We start from the raw sequence: 17,455 nt of genomic DNA, 5'->3' as shown, positions 1-17,455 counted from the left end.
AAGTAGCTGCATTGTGGGTTTCCTGGACGTCGTCTACATCACTAAAAGAAAAATCTAAGGAAGATAATCCCTCTGCCAGCCTCCACTAGTTTTTTAAAAATATATAAATCGCCCGCTTGAAAATTCCCTCTTCTCTTCTCCGACTCTCTTGTTGTCATTTGGGATGTGCGCGTCTGTTGTGATTTCCCTTCCAGGTTCAATGACCCGTCCTATCCTGTCCGTAATGTTTTGCCCTAATCTTAACCAATCGTGACTCATCATAGTAAACCAACCAACCAATCATGGATTTTCTTATATGTAAACCAAACAATCATCGTTGATGTTTTTCGTATATTTTGTACTCTACCCGCGGAGTTGCTTCGCTACGTAGCATCGCTACGTAGCTTCGATTTTTATGTTAATAATTTTTAATGGAAAACCGTAGTTTTTATCACTGGATTATCAAAAACTGTACTCATTACAGGAAAACCGTTATTCTTGGCAGGTATGGCAAAGAGACGGATCAAAATTTTAACACACATTGTAGGTCGGAAAAAACTGAAAATATTTTTTTATATTTTCGACCATAGACGGAAAATCACATGCCTGTCAAAGTATTGTGTCACTGCCTGATTTACTAAGATGCTCGATCCGTTTGCGCACAAAAGTTTTGCGAATTACAAAAAATTTAACAATTCAGTTATTAGTATTGAGAATTAAACATGAGGCTGGTGTATGAGAATATCTACCATGTTGGTGTTCCGAAAAAATGTATCAGCTGGACATTGTCAGTTTTCTTTGTGCACATCAAAGTATACACACAGTCCTGTATTTTAGTTACTATCTGTAATACACAAGTGTTAATACTGGTTATCATTTTGTCATCTAATTAAACAAACTCAAAAGTCTGTGTCTTAAAGGGGGCCTATTATGAAAAACTAACGTTTCTTACCTATTGGTACCTGTTTTTGAGTATTTGAAATCTGCATAAGTCCCAAAAATTAGAAATCAAACTATGGAGAAGGCATTGCAGAGACATTTATAAAACAACCTTGTTTTCCTTCATACTTCCTCCAAACGAGCCGTTTTGAATTTGCCACATTTGTGAATTTTTTGCCAAGTGTGACTTTAGTAGATATATCCATATATGGTAGAAATGTACCCGTAGAGCTTTACGTGAGTCGGCCATTGTAGTCGACAAGTTGCTTCCTTTTTAATATCCTCTTGTTGTGGGGCAGACTTGCTCGTACATGCACATGCATCCTACGCTGTTGCCATTTCTAATACAAAGAAGCGTATAGTTCAAATTTAGATTTGTCAGTAGACTTGCTATGGAAGCACTAAAAACTACAACATGGCTGATAGGGAGAAGACGCAGTCGAAGTGGAGGCACATAAATAAGACCGCCCACAAAACGGCACATCCTGAAGAGATGGTCAGAAAGCGGCTTGCAGACGGTCTGTAAAACATAATCTATGCAAATTTTTGACCAAAGTTCCACCATTACACATTATGTAGACCACAAGGAAGTGCTTTAAATGTAGGGAAAACATCATAATATGACCTCTTCAACTGAAAATTAATATAAACAATGTCAGCAGACATACATGATTTGCTAGTGTCAAACTAGCATGTGTAAACTAGCCACAATAGCAATAACAATCCTTAGCAGTGAGATACTAGCTATTAGCTACTGAACAATACAGCTGTAATTCCGACTATAATGTTCTTAGAACACCACTAAAACATGACACAAACTTTGGAATGGCCATGTATCTTTCAAATGTGTCTTACACAAGGTCAAAATAATCACATAATAACTTCTGACTTTGAAAAGCAGCAGAGAAAGCAAAGTTACCTCAAGTAACACAAGTCAACTTGGAAGAGGAAGTGATACTGTCAAACAAAATGCTTCAAAATAAAAGTATCTGCATAACGTACACAAACATGAAGAATTCTTAATAATCAGCGTGAAATGCATGTTTATTCAGTTATGGCAATGTAACCACCATTATGTCATCCAGAATCAAAGCTAAGATAAAAAAGGCAGCCTCAAATTTCAATGTATAGTGTGTACGGATGAAAGTAATTTTAATTTTTAAATTGTAGTTGACGATTATTTGAGGCTATCAGTAGATAGCTGTTGTTTAATAAAAATAAAAAAAATAAAAATACTGCCATCAGGTAGGGAAAGGAAGTTGCAGACTTGACAGTTGGTCAAAGCTTGATTTTTATTGGCTCTCTGCATATTGTAAAATTAGAATTAATTTATTATTGAGTTATATTATTAGATATTACATTATTGCTGTGTCACCTATTACACAAAGCTCATATGTAGATTTTTGGGGTTTTGATATTTTAGCATCTATATTGGCCTGCTCTGGATTGTTTTTTACAATTTATGACCAAAATGTGTCAAACTTTTCTGTATGTGGCCCTCGATCGAAAAAGTTTGGACACCAACGTTGTTAAAATACTCTTTAGGAGGCGTATCTAGGGTTTTTATATTTAACTGCAGACCCCCTTTTAGGTCCAAAGCTCCAGCTGCCTCTTAAAGGAGATGGCACGACACAAACGTAAACAAACTGGGATATTAATTACTGCTTTGGGGTCCAGCCTGGCTTCTCCCCAAAGGTTTAATGGAGACTGAGAATTTCCACATAAACACTTATCAGACGAACTTGCTGTGGACTGGTAATTATCAAAAAGCCTGAAAAGCAAACTAAACACACACACGCACACACACAGGTGGCTTTGTGTGTGTGTTGGAGGAACCAAAACATTTTAATCTCAAGACAGATTGCAGCGGCAGCAGCACCGCAATAACCCTGAACTCCTTTACAAGAGGGCAGGGAGTGAAGACGACGAGATAAGACGATGAACAAAAAACTGTAAAAGTGCCTCTGCCATTAGCTCTTGAATATGAAGAATCGTCTCGCTGCATGCTGAGGCCAATAAAGCCTTGTGGGACTTTTGCAGGCTTGGTAGCCAATTAGAGGGCAGACGTAAGCGAGCTACAATAATGAGCTGAACACATTCTTGCTCTTTCAGCTGTCCACTGCTATTGTTGCTGTGCACGTTAGTTTTAGTCCTACACGCACAAATCTAATGTCACGTTTACATTACAACAATCTTGACCGTTTGGTCAAATTAATACAGCTAAAGCTGCAAAAATGACTGAAAACGGAAAGTAATTTGCAAACCAAGCCAGGAGATGGTTTGTAAGGAAACATCACACGTTAGCACCGACTAAGCAACTACTGTAATTAATATTCTTGTGAATTGTCATTGGGACAATGACTACTTAAGAGAGTAATGTGATGCTCCTGGATAAAAAAGTAGTCAGTGCAAAGTTTATTTGCCAGTTTGTTATCTCTGCCTATACATAATGATCTTTATTAGCATTAGGATTAGCAACAGAAGCTATTGAATTCAGGATATAAACAGACATTGAACAATCCTACACATGATTAAACTGGATATATAGCGCTTATTGTCCGAAAAATACCTTCAAAAGGGGTAAAATGACAAAAAAAATGTTTTTTTAAATTCTCTAGGGTGGTTGGCTCCATCCAAACATCGACACCAAAGGTATCAGTATCGGGCCAATACTGCTGATACTTATTTGTTTTTGTTGTGTTTTTTTTTTTTTACAAACATCTGTGTTTTCTCTCTTTATTGTGTTGTTTATAACAAACACAATAACAATAACAACAATAACAAAAAGCAAAAACTAAAGTTTTTGTTTTTGTTAAGTTTGGAGCTCAAACAATTGTATCTAATAAATTGTCTAATCAATTTTAATTGATTTATTTAATAGAGGGACAGCACACATTAATAACATTTCAGTAAATGTGTCAAGGTTAGCCATATAATTTTCATCATGGGTAGGGTATAAAATAGCAACAATTAATAGCACAAAAATAAAAAATACAACACAACATACAGTAATCATATCAATACAATTAACACATAAAATACAGACAATATAATTTATATATTGTTGTTTTAAAATATTGTTAAATTGTTCAATTCATACTTTTTGCATAAAATCTTTGTCCTGTGTTTTCATTTTGATTATAATCATGATCATCAAATTAAAGACAAAATAATAAAAAAATGTTGAAAAAATATTGAGTAAAAGCATATTGGTATCATCAATATTGCCTCTGTATGTATTTACAGTATTTGATATACAGTAGTCCCTGGTTTATCCCTGTTAATCGGTTCCGGGCATGACCACGATAAATGACTTTCCGCAAAGGAGAAATCATTCATTATAAATCAAATATTTCCATAGCTAGAGCATAAAAAACTGTTTACGACCTTCTGAATACATTTTCCAACATGAAATAACACCCTTTGGTCATCTTTACACTTTTTTTTTTATCCAATATAGCAATGTTGTCTGAGGTTGAGCCAATCAGTGGCCACCATACTGAACAGCGCCCTCTGATTGGTTTGTTCTCCTCTAATGGTCAATACTAGTATATAATTTTTATGCTTGAAAATGCTTAATTTAGGACCAAATTATTGTAAAAAAAATATTCTAAGAAATCAGCAATGTGGTGAAGCTACAATGTTACTACATCGGATTGGATAACAAAATTTGTAGTATCCCGTAACTCTAGGCCGCTTCATCCTACTGAAGGCACAATGTACTATGAATCAAAGGATGCATAACAGATGCAGGGCATTATCATCATTATCAACAGCAAAACAGTCAACACGACCAATCAAAACATGTTTAATTATGTTGTAGTTTTAACATTTGGCTGCTCGAAATGTCTCAAAATCTTAAACTTTAGTGCGTAATCCGCCACCTTTTCTCCACCCACCCTCTGTGTGCACACCTGAATAAACACAGGAAAGGGCGAGCAGCAGGCAGGAGAAAGGGAGGAGGACATACTGGATAGGACAACAACTCAGAAGCGGAATGACAACAGTAGTAGGAACACGGTGGAAAACCTTCAAAACTGGTGTGCTTTATCTTAGAGCAGACGCACCATCAGTGTGTGCTTGAGGGGAGTCTGCCAAGATGAAATAAAAACACTTTAGAATGGGCGGAAATGTGAGAGGTTAACGTGTAGGAAATACCAAACAAGCATTACTATGCGATGCATTGATTTGTTCAAATGAAGCACCTGCACAAAGCACCCAGTCAATACGCTTCCTCCAGAGTGATAAAAGAGAGAGCACAGTTCATCTGCAGCAGGCTCTTTCACCAAAAGTCATCTCCATATATAGAAGCCAGGAGGCGCTCGGCTGGTTCCAAAAGCTTTGCAGGACCGAGTCATTAAGCTGTCACTTACGATTACACGCTGCCCCCCGACCCCCACCACACCTCACCTCATCCCTGCCAATGCGCACGTTAGCAACACCCGGTGAGCAACAAGCTAGAAGGAAGGCACAAAAAGCATGGCGGGCATTTTAATTGAGTTGACGATGAGTGAAAAGAGTGTGGTACAAGTGACAATGATTCAATGACTCCATATGTATTATTGCAGAGCCAACTTTAAATAATGCAACTTATGTGGCTGTGCGATAGTACGTGCATAAACAGTGGGAATTGACAGCCCATAGCTTGTAGCTCATTGTCTAGAACTGCTCGATCTAACTCTCAACCAGTGGGGACTTGCCATGTTGCATGAAAGACAACCTCGATTTACAAACGTTTTTCGTTTTCTTCCCGCCTTTTGACATTTTTTGTCCATTTTCCTAACTCAATATGGGTCCCAAAGACTCAACAGACCAGCATGGAAAGAAGGCCGGAATCGTTGTGCAGTTAAAAAAAAAAGACTCTTTACATGGAGTAGATTAATAGCGCTCACAAGTATGGAAGAGTTGACAAAGCAGGCTTTGTACTACAACAAGTTTTAATTGTGATGACACCGGACTTTTCTGGAAAAAGTGCCAGATCAGACTTTTTTCATAGTGGAAGAAAAGATCACACAGAAGCACAGCCCCCCGCCCATACATACACACACTGACCCGCACTTCTTTCTTTCTTTCTTTCTCAATGTCTCTTCAGCTTCTTGCTGATGTTAATGTGTGTGGAGTTTACCTGTTTAAATGTTTATTATTTCAGCAATATAGTTGTTAAAGCTGAGGTTTTTCGTGACTTCTGATCGTTTGTGAGGGCACCAAACGGACTTCTGTGTGTGTGGGCTTGTTAGTAGAGCAGCCCATACAGCACAGTTCAGCTTGTTAATAAAAGAGAAAGTTAATCCATCACCCCCTTGTTATGTTTGTTTGATATACAGTACTGTATAGCACTTTTGCAGTGTACAAATCATTACTAAAATATGCACTTTTGTCGAGGCTACAACCAACGTTCCCTCTAAGGCAGGGCCGGCCCGTGGCATAGGCCGTATAGGCAAATGCTAAGGGCGCCGTCCATCACGGGGCGCCACGCCAGTGCCACAAATGTTGGGAGAAAAAAAAAAAAGAAAAAAAGTTGGCACTATTATTTCTAAATACAAAAAATAATCCCACGTTAATTAAAATGCAAAGTAAAGCCTATTTAATAGAAATATTATTTGATACAACATTACGCCCCCCCCCCCCCCTCATCCTCCCCCGCACGGTGCGCCCCCTCCCTTCCCGTATCGTGACTCTTTTTGGACGTCCCCACATCAAAAAATCAACACAAGATGCCAAAACTGTCAGGTGCCCAGGGAAGAAAAAAGAGAAAAGAAGAGGAGGAGAAACGAGAAAAGACAGAGGTAGCAGGTAGGTAACGTTAGCCTACATGAAATTATTTGTCTGTTACAGAATGTGATAGTAACCTGGCTTTTTAGCATTAAGCTAATGTTACATGATTCGGCAATTGCTAATCAATAAATAGCTAGTTCTGTTTTAACGTCGGGTTAATATTGTGGAGGGGGCTAAATTGTTATGGAAAATAATAATGTAACGTTAGGTAATTACAGTACTCCCACTTTACATTCCTCAGGGACATTTCTTTCTTTCTTTAGTTTATTTCGAACATGAACACACTTACCTCATAATACATCACACAATTTCATATCATTTCATTTTACATCATGCCCGAAAAGGAGTAGGAAGAAGCAAAGCTTATTTAATCCTACCTCTTTCCCACTTCAAAGCGTTTACAAATATATAGAATAATTTACTGACCTTTTTATATAATAAAATAACATCTATGAGTTAGTATACAACAGTTTTGTACTATGTAATTAATTAATTAATTCAGTCATTATTAACATACTGAGATGAAGAATATCTTATTTTCAATAAGGTTGAAAGTATTTCTCATGATTCTTCTTCTTTGTACTCTGTAAGCACTATTATTTTGAACAACCTCTTAAACTGGATCATATCAGTACATTTTTTAACTTTTTTACTTAATCCATTCCATAATTTAATTCCACATACTGATATGCTAAAAGTTGTAAGTGTTGTACATGCATATAAATGTTTGTATTAGATCTCTCTCAAGCAGGTGTTTTTTGTTTACATTGTTATCGCCTTCTGGTTAGCTAATGTTTGCCCTGCAGGTAATAGTCACTTTTCCACCCCTTTATATATTAGGTATAGTTGTAAGTTAAAAAAAAAAGGTCAAAGACAAAGCTATTCGGGTTCTTGTGAGTATATACACTTCACTGCCGATGTGGGGGGGCGCCACCTAAAATCTTGACTAGGGCTAATGGTGTAACATTAACACTAATGGTGTTCGTCAACACTGTTCGATTGAATACCGTTCAATTATTGTAACGTCTATCAAGAGGCTTCGAGGACAGGAATTATTTCGATCACTTTATTGAGCAAAACTGTTTATATTCGGCCATAACCACACCAAAAACATGAGTAAAAAACTTCTATTCAGAAAAACTAGTCATTTTCTGCCGTACAAACCAGGCCAAAACCAACTTGTCATCTGTCACCAACACGCATACCACTAAGCCACTGGTGCGTTTATGGCCACACAAAAAGTCGGACAACTCAAACACCACACAAAGTTACACTATGACTCCTCAGTCATACGTGTGCTTATTCTACTGTCATTTATTATTAATGTTAATTTATTGATATCAATCATGGAAAGCTGTTGCTAGAGAAAGTTACAGGAATGCACACTTCATCCTATGCTTACATTTCATTGTGCAACATGAGGATGTTTAAGGGGAACTAAATGTGATCTCTGAAAGGGGTACAAATGATTTCCAAAGCAGGACCCCCACCCAGACATATTGTACAATACTAATCCATAGCTTATGAAAAACAAGATTTCTTTTATTTTCATTACAAGTGGGCCAAATCACTAATATTACAAAATAATCTCATGAAAATGACTCCTCTCATTTGAGTGTTATCATTAAAGATTGGTTTGAGACAGGTGTGCTGCTGGTATTGCCACGTGTGATGTTGCTCACATGTGCTCCACTGAATGCTCAGGGAGTTTTTGTGTTTGCTCACACACATGAACAATTAGAAGGAACATTGGCTACAACCCATTTTTCATATTTACATTGTTTCTTATAGAGACATTTGCTTCACTATAAAACATTTTTCGATTTACAAACCCCGTTCAAAAAACAATTAAGTTCATAAATCACTGTACACCTGCAGCGGAACTTCAATTCACAAACTTAATTGGTTCATACATAGAAAAGTTTGTATGTTGAAGCAAATTCCTCCAAAAACACATTCACAACATGAATAATGGGTTCCAGCCTTGACAAAAGTATATTTTAGCAAAGGTTTGAACACAATATGTATATCAAACTAACATAAGATGGGGACGATAGATCAATTTTCTATCAAATAACATTGCCAAAACAACAACAACAAGCTGAACTGTCCTCCTCCTATGCAGCCGCTCTGCCGACAGGCACACACACCATTCCTAGCTCTTTGGTGCACTCACAGTTTGAAATAAAAAACACTCCTTAACTTTAACAGCCAGGTCTCTACAATGTTAAGGAATAAAATATAAAATCCACTTCACCTTGTTGGTTACTCTTCTTGGTGTGCTGCGAAAGGGAGGGGGAGGGAGAGGGGGAATAAGGCAGTGTGGACAATGCTGTGGATACTTCCTGAATGTTTCAAACCACACATCGCTTGTCCATTGCTTTCTTTGGACTCATTGAGCTCGCAAAACTAGAACAAATTGTAAAAAGGCTGAAAAACACTTAAAAGGCACACAAACAGCACTACTGTGGTGACTGAATGAGCAGTGAGCAACAGAGAGCAATCAGCTCGCCCACAATGGCTGCGCTGCAGACACACAATGGATGGATGGAAGGGTCGTACAACAAAGCAGATTTTTATTCCGCCTGTGGTTCGTATACCGAAAAGTTTGTACAACGAGGGGTTAGTAAATCGAGGTTACACTGTGCACCTTCTACTATATAGGAGAAGAGAATGTAATTGTTCTGCCCGTCACTGTACATCGCTGACATCGGTAAACTAACATATCATTTTTTTCGTAGTAAATCGGAAATTTTCGTGGCACACCCATGAGCTTTTACAGCACACGTACGCGCCGCCGGACCGTGGTTGTGAATCAGTGATTCTAATAGAAACAGTGTGAGTCAAACGCCCCGGAGGAAGTATTAGGAAAAATAGGCCCCATCGTCACGCTTGACGTCATCGCACAAGTTCAGTGAGTTCACTTCTTTTTACACTTGTATGCCAGTCTGTAATGTTAAGGAAGATTATTTCAAAGCGCCTTTTTTATTGCTTTTACGTTTGAATGTTGGTGCAAAACATATTAGTGCTTGGTGGAGGTAAAAATAATAATGTTAGTGCAGGTGGAGTTGATGACGTTGAAGGGAGGTTAAAAAAAAGGGAGGTGAGGATGATTCACAAGCAAGGTGACTAAAGTGGTAAAAACAAGTTTGTACAGTCAGACAGAAGAAGTCTGTGACGCAGTATTTCCATCGTCATTCATGACAAACGTCCACATGTCTTAACTTGAGAACGTCCCGCCTCCTTTTGACGACCAATTGTACCCAACTTACAGACAAAGGAAATCTTTCTAATTTTTTTGTATTTTTTTTAGGTGTCCTCTTCTTACCTTGCACACGCGGGCAATCCTCGACACAATAGTGTTGTCAAAGAAGTCAAATTCCTTCCCCGCCTCGCTGAAGAAAAAGTAAATCTTGTCGTCGTCGCCCACGGGGTTCCCTATTGGCTGACTCTCCTCGATGTAAGCCGAGCCGACAAAGAGAGGATCTGTCGGAAAAAACAGAGGCAAAAGAGGGGTTAATGTGTGTCACCTTTATGTATGAACTTTTTCCACATCGTTCTTCACCTTTTTTATCAAGCACGCTAGAACTAATCCGATAACGTGTAAATCAAGATTTGCTCAGCGGAAAGAAACCGACGAACACTGAGCTTTGACAAACAATATCAGTTACATTTTTAAATGATTTCCTACTATTGGTTCTGGTTTAAACCCTTTTGTTTTTTTACCTTAAAGTCTTTCTGTGTCCAGGGACTAAATTCCCTGGACAAAATTCCTATTTTGTGATCATAAAAAACATCAATCTAACCACAGTAGTATCAGTATATGGTCGATACTACTGTGGTTAGATTGATGTTTTTTATGATCACAAAATAGTTTTTCGTGGTTTTTGTTATTGTTTACACATCCCGGAATTTAGTCCCTGGACACAGAAAGACTTTAACTGTCGATATTTGTATCGATACGCGCACCTTTGTTTACATTCAAAAGCTCCAGCTTGTGGTTAGCATCTTCATCTACGGTGTGAAGTGTAGCATGTGTAGATATACCATGTCTTCCAGTAATAATACTTAAAAGAAAATTACTTTACTTTCTGCCATGGCAGCGAGGATTGCTGACTTAAAACAGCTTGGCACTGTAAGGGACAATAGCCGCGATCTCGCGAGGAGGACGCGACAGTGCGCTGAGGGGGCGTTTGTTTGCTTGTAGCTGTGAAGGATTTTAGGTTGTCCTATAAAATGAGGGAAGAGCCTTTGATGACTTGCTAAGCAACACAAACCCAAATACCTGATCTCAACAAAGTCAGACTTCTGTAATAATTAGTGTGTGTGATGAAGATGACACAGTGAATAGGTCCATATGTCCATTTCTTAATTAATTACAGCACCACCTAGTCACCGTGAGTACTGTGTCCCGGCCATCGAGTTGCATAATTTGGGCCTGATCAATGCTGCTTGCAGCTTGACTGTTTTTTTTTTCACAATAACATTTAAGTTTGGGTTTTAAATCACTTTTCTTGCTTTAAATCAGGAGATGTGGTCCGCAGCTAGTTTTTTTTGTTGGCCCAGGACTTATTCTACAGCTATTATTAAACAAAAAAATTATAAAAGATGAAATGTTGAGTTTAGTATGTTAATAATAACATTATTTCACCAATCACACAAAACTGAGATGTAAGCTATAAAGAAAAGTAAAGTAAGGATGTAGGGGTCGTTCTAGGACAAGGTGTACAAAGTGTGGCTCAAGGCCCATTTGCCATTTTTTTGTATTGTTTTTATTTATTTATTTTATTTATTAGACACTTTCTAAAAATACAATAAACCAGACCTGGGCAAATTAAGGTCCGTCCGTTAAGCTTTTGAATCTGGCCCGCCGGACATTCCCAAATAATATTTTTTAGATCTTTAAGATGATAACTGTAGCTGCCGTTATGATGTGCAGTGATGTTTTCAAATGACCGTAAGTCTTGAACTATACAAAATATTTCAATGGTTGGAATCTGCAATTTTGCATGATATACTAGTGACTATGGTAATCACAGCAGCTCATACGAGGCACCAAGCAGTGTGGGTGGGGAGCGTTTCCACAGACTGTTTCCAGACCGGCCAGCCTGAAATGCGGGTGTCAGGGACAGACGCGGAAGGATATTTTTTACAACAAAGTTCTAAAGCTTAGTGATGTATCAGATATATCAGATTGCAGGTGGGTTTATTTTTTACCCTTCGCTGTTTGTTGCATTTTTGTTGCGTTTCGCTTTATTGTAAAATATGTCGACCGAGAGGGGGTGTGACGTTCATATGTTGTCAATGTTCAGTGTTTTATCGTTTATAGTTAATATTGTAAATCCCACATTCTTTATTTTCATGTACATTTTGGGTGTCTCATTCAGTCAAAAAATTTAAAATTCAATTCCGTTTTTTAAGGCGGTCTGTCATAACGTTCTTAGCATTCAATCAGACATTATTGTGAGGTTTTGTATTAGTGTTCCTAAAAATAGATATACCAGCCCCCAGACACATTTTTTTCTCTAAATTTGGCCACCCGAGTCAAAATAATTGCCCAGGCCTGCAATAAACAAACAACAAAGAAGAACAAATGGGGAACAGAGCAAAAAATACTAATACCACAAATAATAATACACCTGATCAACAATAACAAAAAGCTGTATTGTATTGGAAGAACTTTGGATTGGTTTCAGGTTAAGGTTAAAGTTTTTAGAAAATGTTAAATATCTAAATTGGCCATGTGACCTTGAATCTTTTAGTATGCAGCCCCCTGTGGAAAAAGTTTGGACACCCCTGCTTTAAATATATAAAAAAGTGGGTTCTGGGAGAGTAGATGAAGCTAAACTCTCGGTGTAATTGCACTCAGATGTCTCATCAGCATGAATTACCTCCACATCCCGAATACAAGGAGGGTCTTAATTGCGCTTTGCCAGAGCGCTTTATGAAGTGCATGTGTGGCGACTAATACAAGTCAGCTCCCGCAAAATAAGAGCGCTTGGCCTCTCTCTGCATGTATTAGTAACAAAGGGTTCCAAATGAGCACTACTTTTTGACCTGGACCGTGCAGTTGGGTATTTATTAAATTATATAAGAAAAATTATAAATGAAATGGCCTCAAATGTTTAAAAACTATAATCATCATATCTAAAGGTTTACTGTACGTGTTTTAACAGGGATGGCACAGAAGAAAAGTGTAATGATAACCATAGAAGCTGAAATGGAAACGTCTGGCTGCTCAGTACAACGTAAGGAGTTCATTAGATTTGCAAAATAATAACTATTGATGGGTTAATAAATATAATTATGATAAATTACACTGTATAATGATTATTTTTACAGTAATAATTTAATATGATTTATTTATTTATCTTTTAAAGAATCCGTTCTTTAAAATATATGTTTTAGGCCATCTCCATGCTTACGTGGTACAACAACAGCCAAGAGAAAAGTTTGTTCTTTGTTTTGAAAAGGTTTTATTATAATTTTTATACCAAATGGTATTGCGAGAATGCGTTTGAAGTGAGAATTGAGTGGAATCAAGATTGATTCTGAATCAAATCATGAGTTGTTGAAAGATTTACATTATTAAATATTATATAAAATAATGGAACAAAACAAATGTACCTATTAAAAGACAGTGTCAGTCAAAAGTGTGTATGTTATTATTAATGTATTAATTATGTAATTGACAATAATTATACAAATATTCATTGTTAAATATTATATCAAATAATGGACCAAAAACTCATTAATATACAATGTGAGTCAAAAGTATGTACATTATTAATAATGTATTAATTATTATGAAATGATGTATTGTTAAATTGTATACTAAATATCAATAATTATAATTGAAGAATATTAAAATGTCTCTTAATTTTTATCTTTATTTTTTTAAATTTATTTTAAATTCATTTACCCAGGAAAGTTCCATAGAGATTGAAAATCTATTTTACAAGGGAGTCGTGTGTCACATATTTATAAGGAAAAAAATGGCTCTTAACTTTTCTGTAAATTACAAATTATTAAAAATATTACATATATTAAATTAAAGCTTGTATATATTGTACAATACATTAAGAAAAGATGTTCCTGTGTCGTCACAAAGTGTACATTATGTGAATAAAGTTTACCTTGTAACCATTTTAAAGAGTTTTCCGTTTTTAACGCTGTGCCTTGCCCCAAACTCTTATAAATAACCGGCTCGTTCCCTTGGAAGTTGCTGACCGTGCCCGTGTACAATTCACCATCTGAAAAAGAAAGTTTAAAAAAATCTTGTTACAAACTTCTAATTATAGCTAAAATAATTAAAATGGCTGAATGATGCCACATTTCCAAAACAAAACAGCAGAAATACAACAACCACAAGCGTTTTGTGTTTTTGTTTTTTTTATACGCACCAACGATGATTGCAGTGGATTTGTACTCGGGATTAAAAGGGCAGCGGCTACGCCCGTCCTCCATCACCACCTCGCCAGTGTCATCCCTCGCCATGGTGAATGTTGACGTGTTCTGTGGCCAAAAACAGCAAACGCAGGACACATGATGTCATGCTGATATGCACATTAGAAAAGAAAGATTTTTTTTCACAACAGCTCCATCTGCTGGATCAGGTGGGTTAATGCCGCTCATGGCCCCAATGTAGATTGTAAAAAGTTAGAAAGCAAAAAAACTTGATTGGTATATTTAACCAGATCTGCACCAATTGACAGAGTTCAATGTCCTGGCAAGAACATTTCCACATGTTTAAATGAGTGCTATAACAACAAACATCTACTGTTGTACGTCTAACACACAGGCCTGCACTGTGTCAACACATGAGGAGCGTTCACCCCGTCCCCCCGGTTCAAGTCCTGCCAAGTCCCGTTTAACTGGAGGCGTCCTAGCTGCGTTGTTGTTTCACTTTGACGTCAAAAGCAGGGGGAAAAGTTTGAAGATTGCTGACGTTAATGTCACCCCGCTGCTAGCTACCATCAACTCCCGACCTGCTCCTCTGCTAGACAAACACGTCTACTGCTGCTGGAAAGCGCACACAAACACACACACACACACACACACACACACACACACACACACACACACACACACACACACACACACACACACACACACACACATCTTGTACCACCACTGTTGACTTGTCAGGCTAAATTGCCTCAGCGGGGTCTTGTCATGCTTGAATGCCAATGAGGGGGATAAAAAGGGTGGAAACAAAAAAAATAATACAGACAAGCTTTTGAAAGTCAAAGAAAGAGTTGCGAGTGAGATATTACTAATACTTCGAGTAGGAGATCTATACCTATTTATGATTGAGTGCAGCCTATAACTCCTGTGCAATTTTGATTATAGAAAAATGTCAATGAGTGCACATCAATAGCAAAAGTAAAAGTAAACGACAACTTTATCCCTCTGCGCACTTTTGGAATATACAAATGTGGTACCCTGAAAATGTCGCTTTGTCTTTGGTTTTTTCATGTCACCAAACAAAAGTTACCCTTGATGGCAAACTGAAAAAGTGTGATGAAAAACTTAGAACCAAAAATGGAACTTATTGTGACTAATTGTTGTTATTGTGACGGTTAGCCTTATTATCGTGGTATTGTTGAAAACCACGATAATATGACTGCTTGATAAATATGAATAATAAATAAATATATTTTTATATACAAACCCCATTTCCAAATGAGTTGGGAAATTGTGTTAGATGTAATAATAAACGGAATGATTTGCAAATCATTTTCAACCCATATTCAGTTGAATATGCTATAAAGACAACATATTTGATGTTCAAACTGATCAACTTTTTTTTTTTTGCAAATAATGATTAACTTTAGAATTTGATGTCAGCAACACTTGACAAAGAAGTTGGGAAAGGTGGCAATAAATACTGATAAAGTTGAGGAATGCTCATCAAACACTTATTTGGAACATCCCACAGGTGAACAGGCAAATTGGGAACAGGTGGGTGCCATGATTGGGTATAAAAGTAGATTCCATGAAATGCTCAGTCATTCACAAACAAGGATGGGGCGAGGGTCACCACTTTGTCAACAAATGCGTGAGTAAATTGTTGAACAGTTTAAGAAAAACCTTTCTCAAACATGCCCTTTCCCAACTACTTTGGCACGTGTTGCAGCCATGAAATTGTAAGTTAATTATTATTTGCAAAAAATAAATAAAGTTTATGAGTTTGAACATCAAATATCTTGTCTTTGTAGTGCATTCAATTGAATATGGGTTGAAAAGGATTTGCAAATCATTGTATTCCGTTTATATTTACATCTAACACAATTTCCCAACTCATACGGAAACGGGGTGTGTATATTTATATATATATATATATATATATATATATTATAAATATACATACATATATATATATACACACTGTACTATAAATATATAGGAGTGCTCAAAAAATCGATTCACATTCAAATAATCTATTCTAAATCCAAATCGGAATAGATTTGTAATCTGCTTCTCTGATCTGGAATCTCTCTCTCTCTCTCTCTCTCTCTCTCTCTCTCTCTCTCTCTCTCTCTCTCTCTCTCTCTCTCTCTCTCTCTCTCTCTCTCTCTCTCTCTCTCTCTCTCTCTCTCTCTCTCTCTCTCTCTCTCTCTCTCTCTCTCTCTCTATATATATACGTAAGTGAGTGTGTGTGTGTGTGTGTGTGTGTGTGTACATGTTTAATTAGTTATAAGCAGGTATTTTTTACATCTATTTTAGGTATGTAATCTTGCTTAAATTCCAGTTTGGTCAAGGTGATTACAATGGATTAAATATCAAATACATCCAAGCAAATGCTAGCGTAAATAGAATGTAAAGACTAACAACTAGCATGATGATGAACAAATATGTTTTCTAAAGCAGCCACAAAGATCAACATGTGTGCCAACATACATAATTTATTAAAACATGAATACCAATAAAACACCACTAGGTGACAGCGTTGTTCTGCTAAAACATTCTGGGTGAATAATCTTGCTTTATTTTAGTTTTATTATACCGTATTTTTCGGAGTATAAGTCGCACCGGCAGAAAATGCATAATAAAGAAGGAAAAAACATATAAGTCACACTTTTCACATTTTTGGGGGAAATTTATTTGATAAAACCCAACACCAAGAATAGACACTTGAAAGGCAATTTAAAATAAATAAAAAATAGTGAACAACAGGCTGAATAAGTGTACGTTATATGACGCATAAATAACCAACTGAGAACGTGCCTGGTATGTTAACGTAACATATTATGGTAAGAGTCATTCAAATAACTATAACATATAGAACATGCTATACGTTTACCAAACAATCTGTCACTCCTAATCGCTAAATCCCATGAAATCTTATACGTCTAGTCTCTTACGTGAATGAGCTAAATAATATTATTTGATATTTTACGGTAATGTGTTAATAATTTCACACATAATGAAAACAACTGCGACTTATAGTCCGAAAAATACGGTACTGTTAAATTTTCTGTATGTCAGTTACTAATGATACCAAAAAGGCTTATGATTGCAGTTCTGACAGTTTGACCCAGGAACGGATCAATTCACTTCCGATTATTGATTATTGAACAGCGTGACTTACGATGTAGCTGCAGACTGGACTGAAGGCGTAGGTGCCGCACACATACAGGTGAGTGCTGTTGAGCCGCAGCAGGATTTTGATGTAATTGAAGCAATCGGTCTAGGGAGGAATAAGAAACATCAAATTGTTATTTTCTTCCTAAACAAAACCCTTGCTGAAGCAAGAACA

The 17,455-nt window shown here is 36.9% G+C and overlaps 1 protein-coding gene across 3 annotated transcripts in view; it reads right to left on the bottom strand.

Moving 5' to 3' along the window:
- Nucleotides 1-17,455, bottom strand: part of LOC133608846 (semaphorin-4B-like) — a 173,494-nt gene that overhangs the window by 15,606 nt on the left and 140,433 nt on the right. For all 3 annotated transcript variants that reach the window (XM_061964431.2, XM_061964430.2, XM_061964428.2), the window contains 4 exons: nt 17,288-17,386; nt 14,097-14,208; nt 13,830-13,946; nt 10,022-10,179 (listed from right to left, as the gene is read on the bottom strand). In XM_061964431.2, coding sequence (XP_061820415.2) covers nt 10,022-10,179; nt 13,830-13,946; nt 14,097-14,208; nt 17,288-17,386 — 486 coding nt within the window. The remainder of the gene's footprint in view (nt 1-10,021; nt 10,180-13,829; nt 13,947-14,096; nt 14,209-17,287; nt 17,387-17,455) is intronic.

Source organism: Nerophis lumbriciformis, linkage group LG06 (genome assembly GCF_033978685.3).
Source record: "Nerophis lumbriciformis linkage group LG06, RoL_Nlum_v2.1, whole genome shotgun sequence".
NCBI lineage: Eukaryota > Metazoa > Chordata > Actinopteri > Syngnathiformes > Syngnathidae > Nerophis > Nerophis lumbriciformis.
The sequence above is the reverse complement of the archived record's forward strand: the minus strand, read 5'-3'. Positions and strand labels throughout refer to the sequence as shown.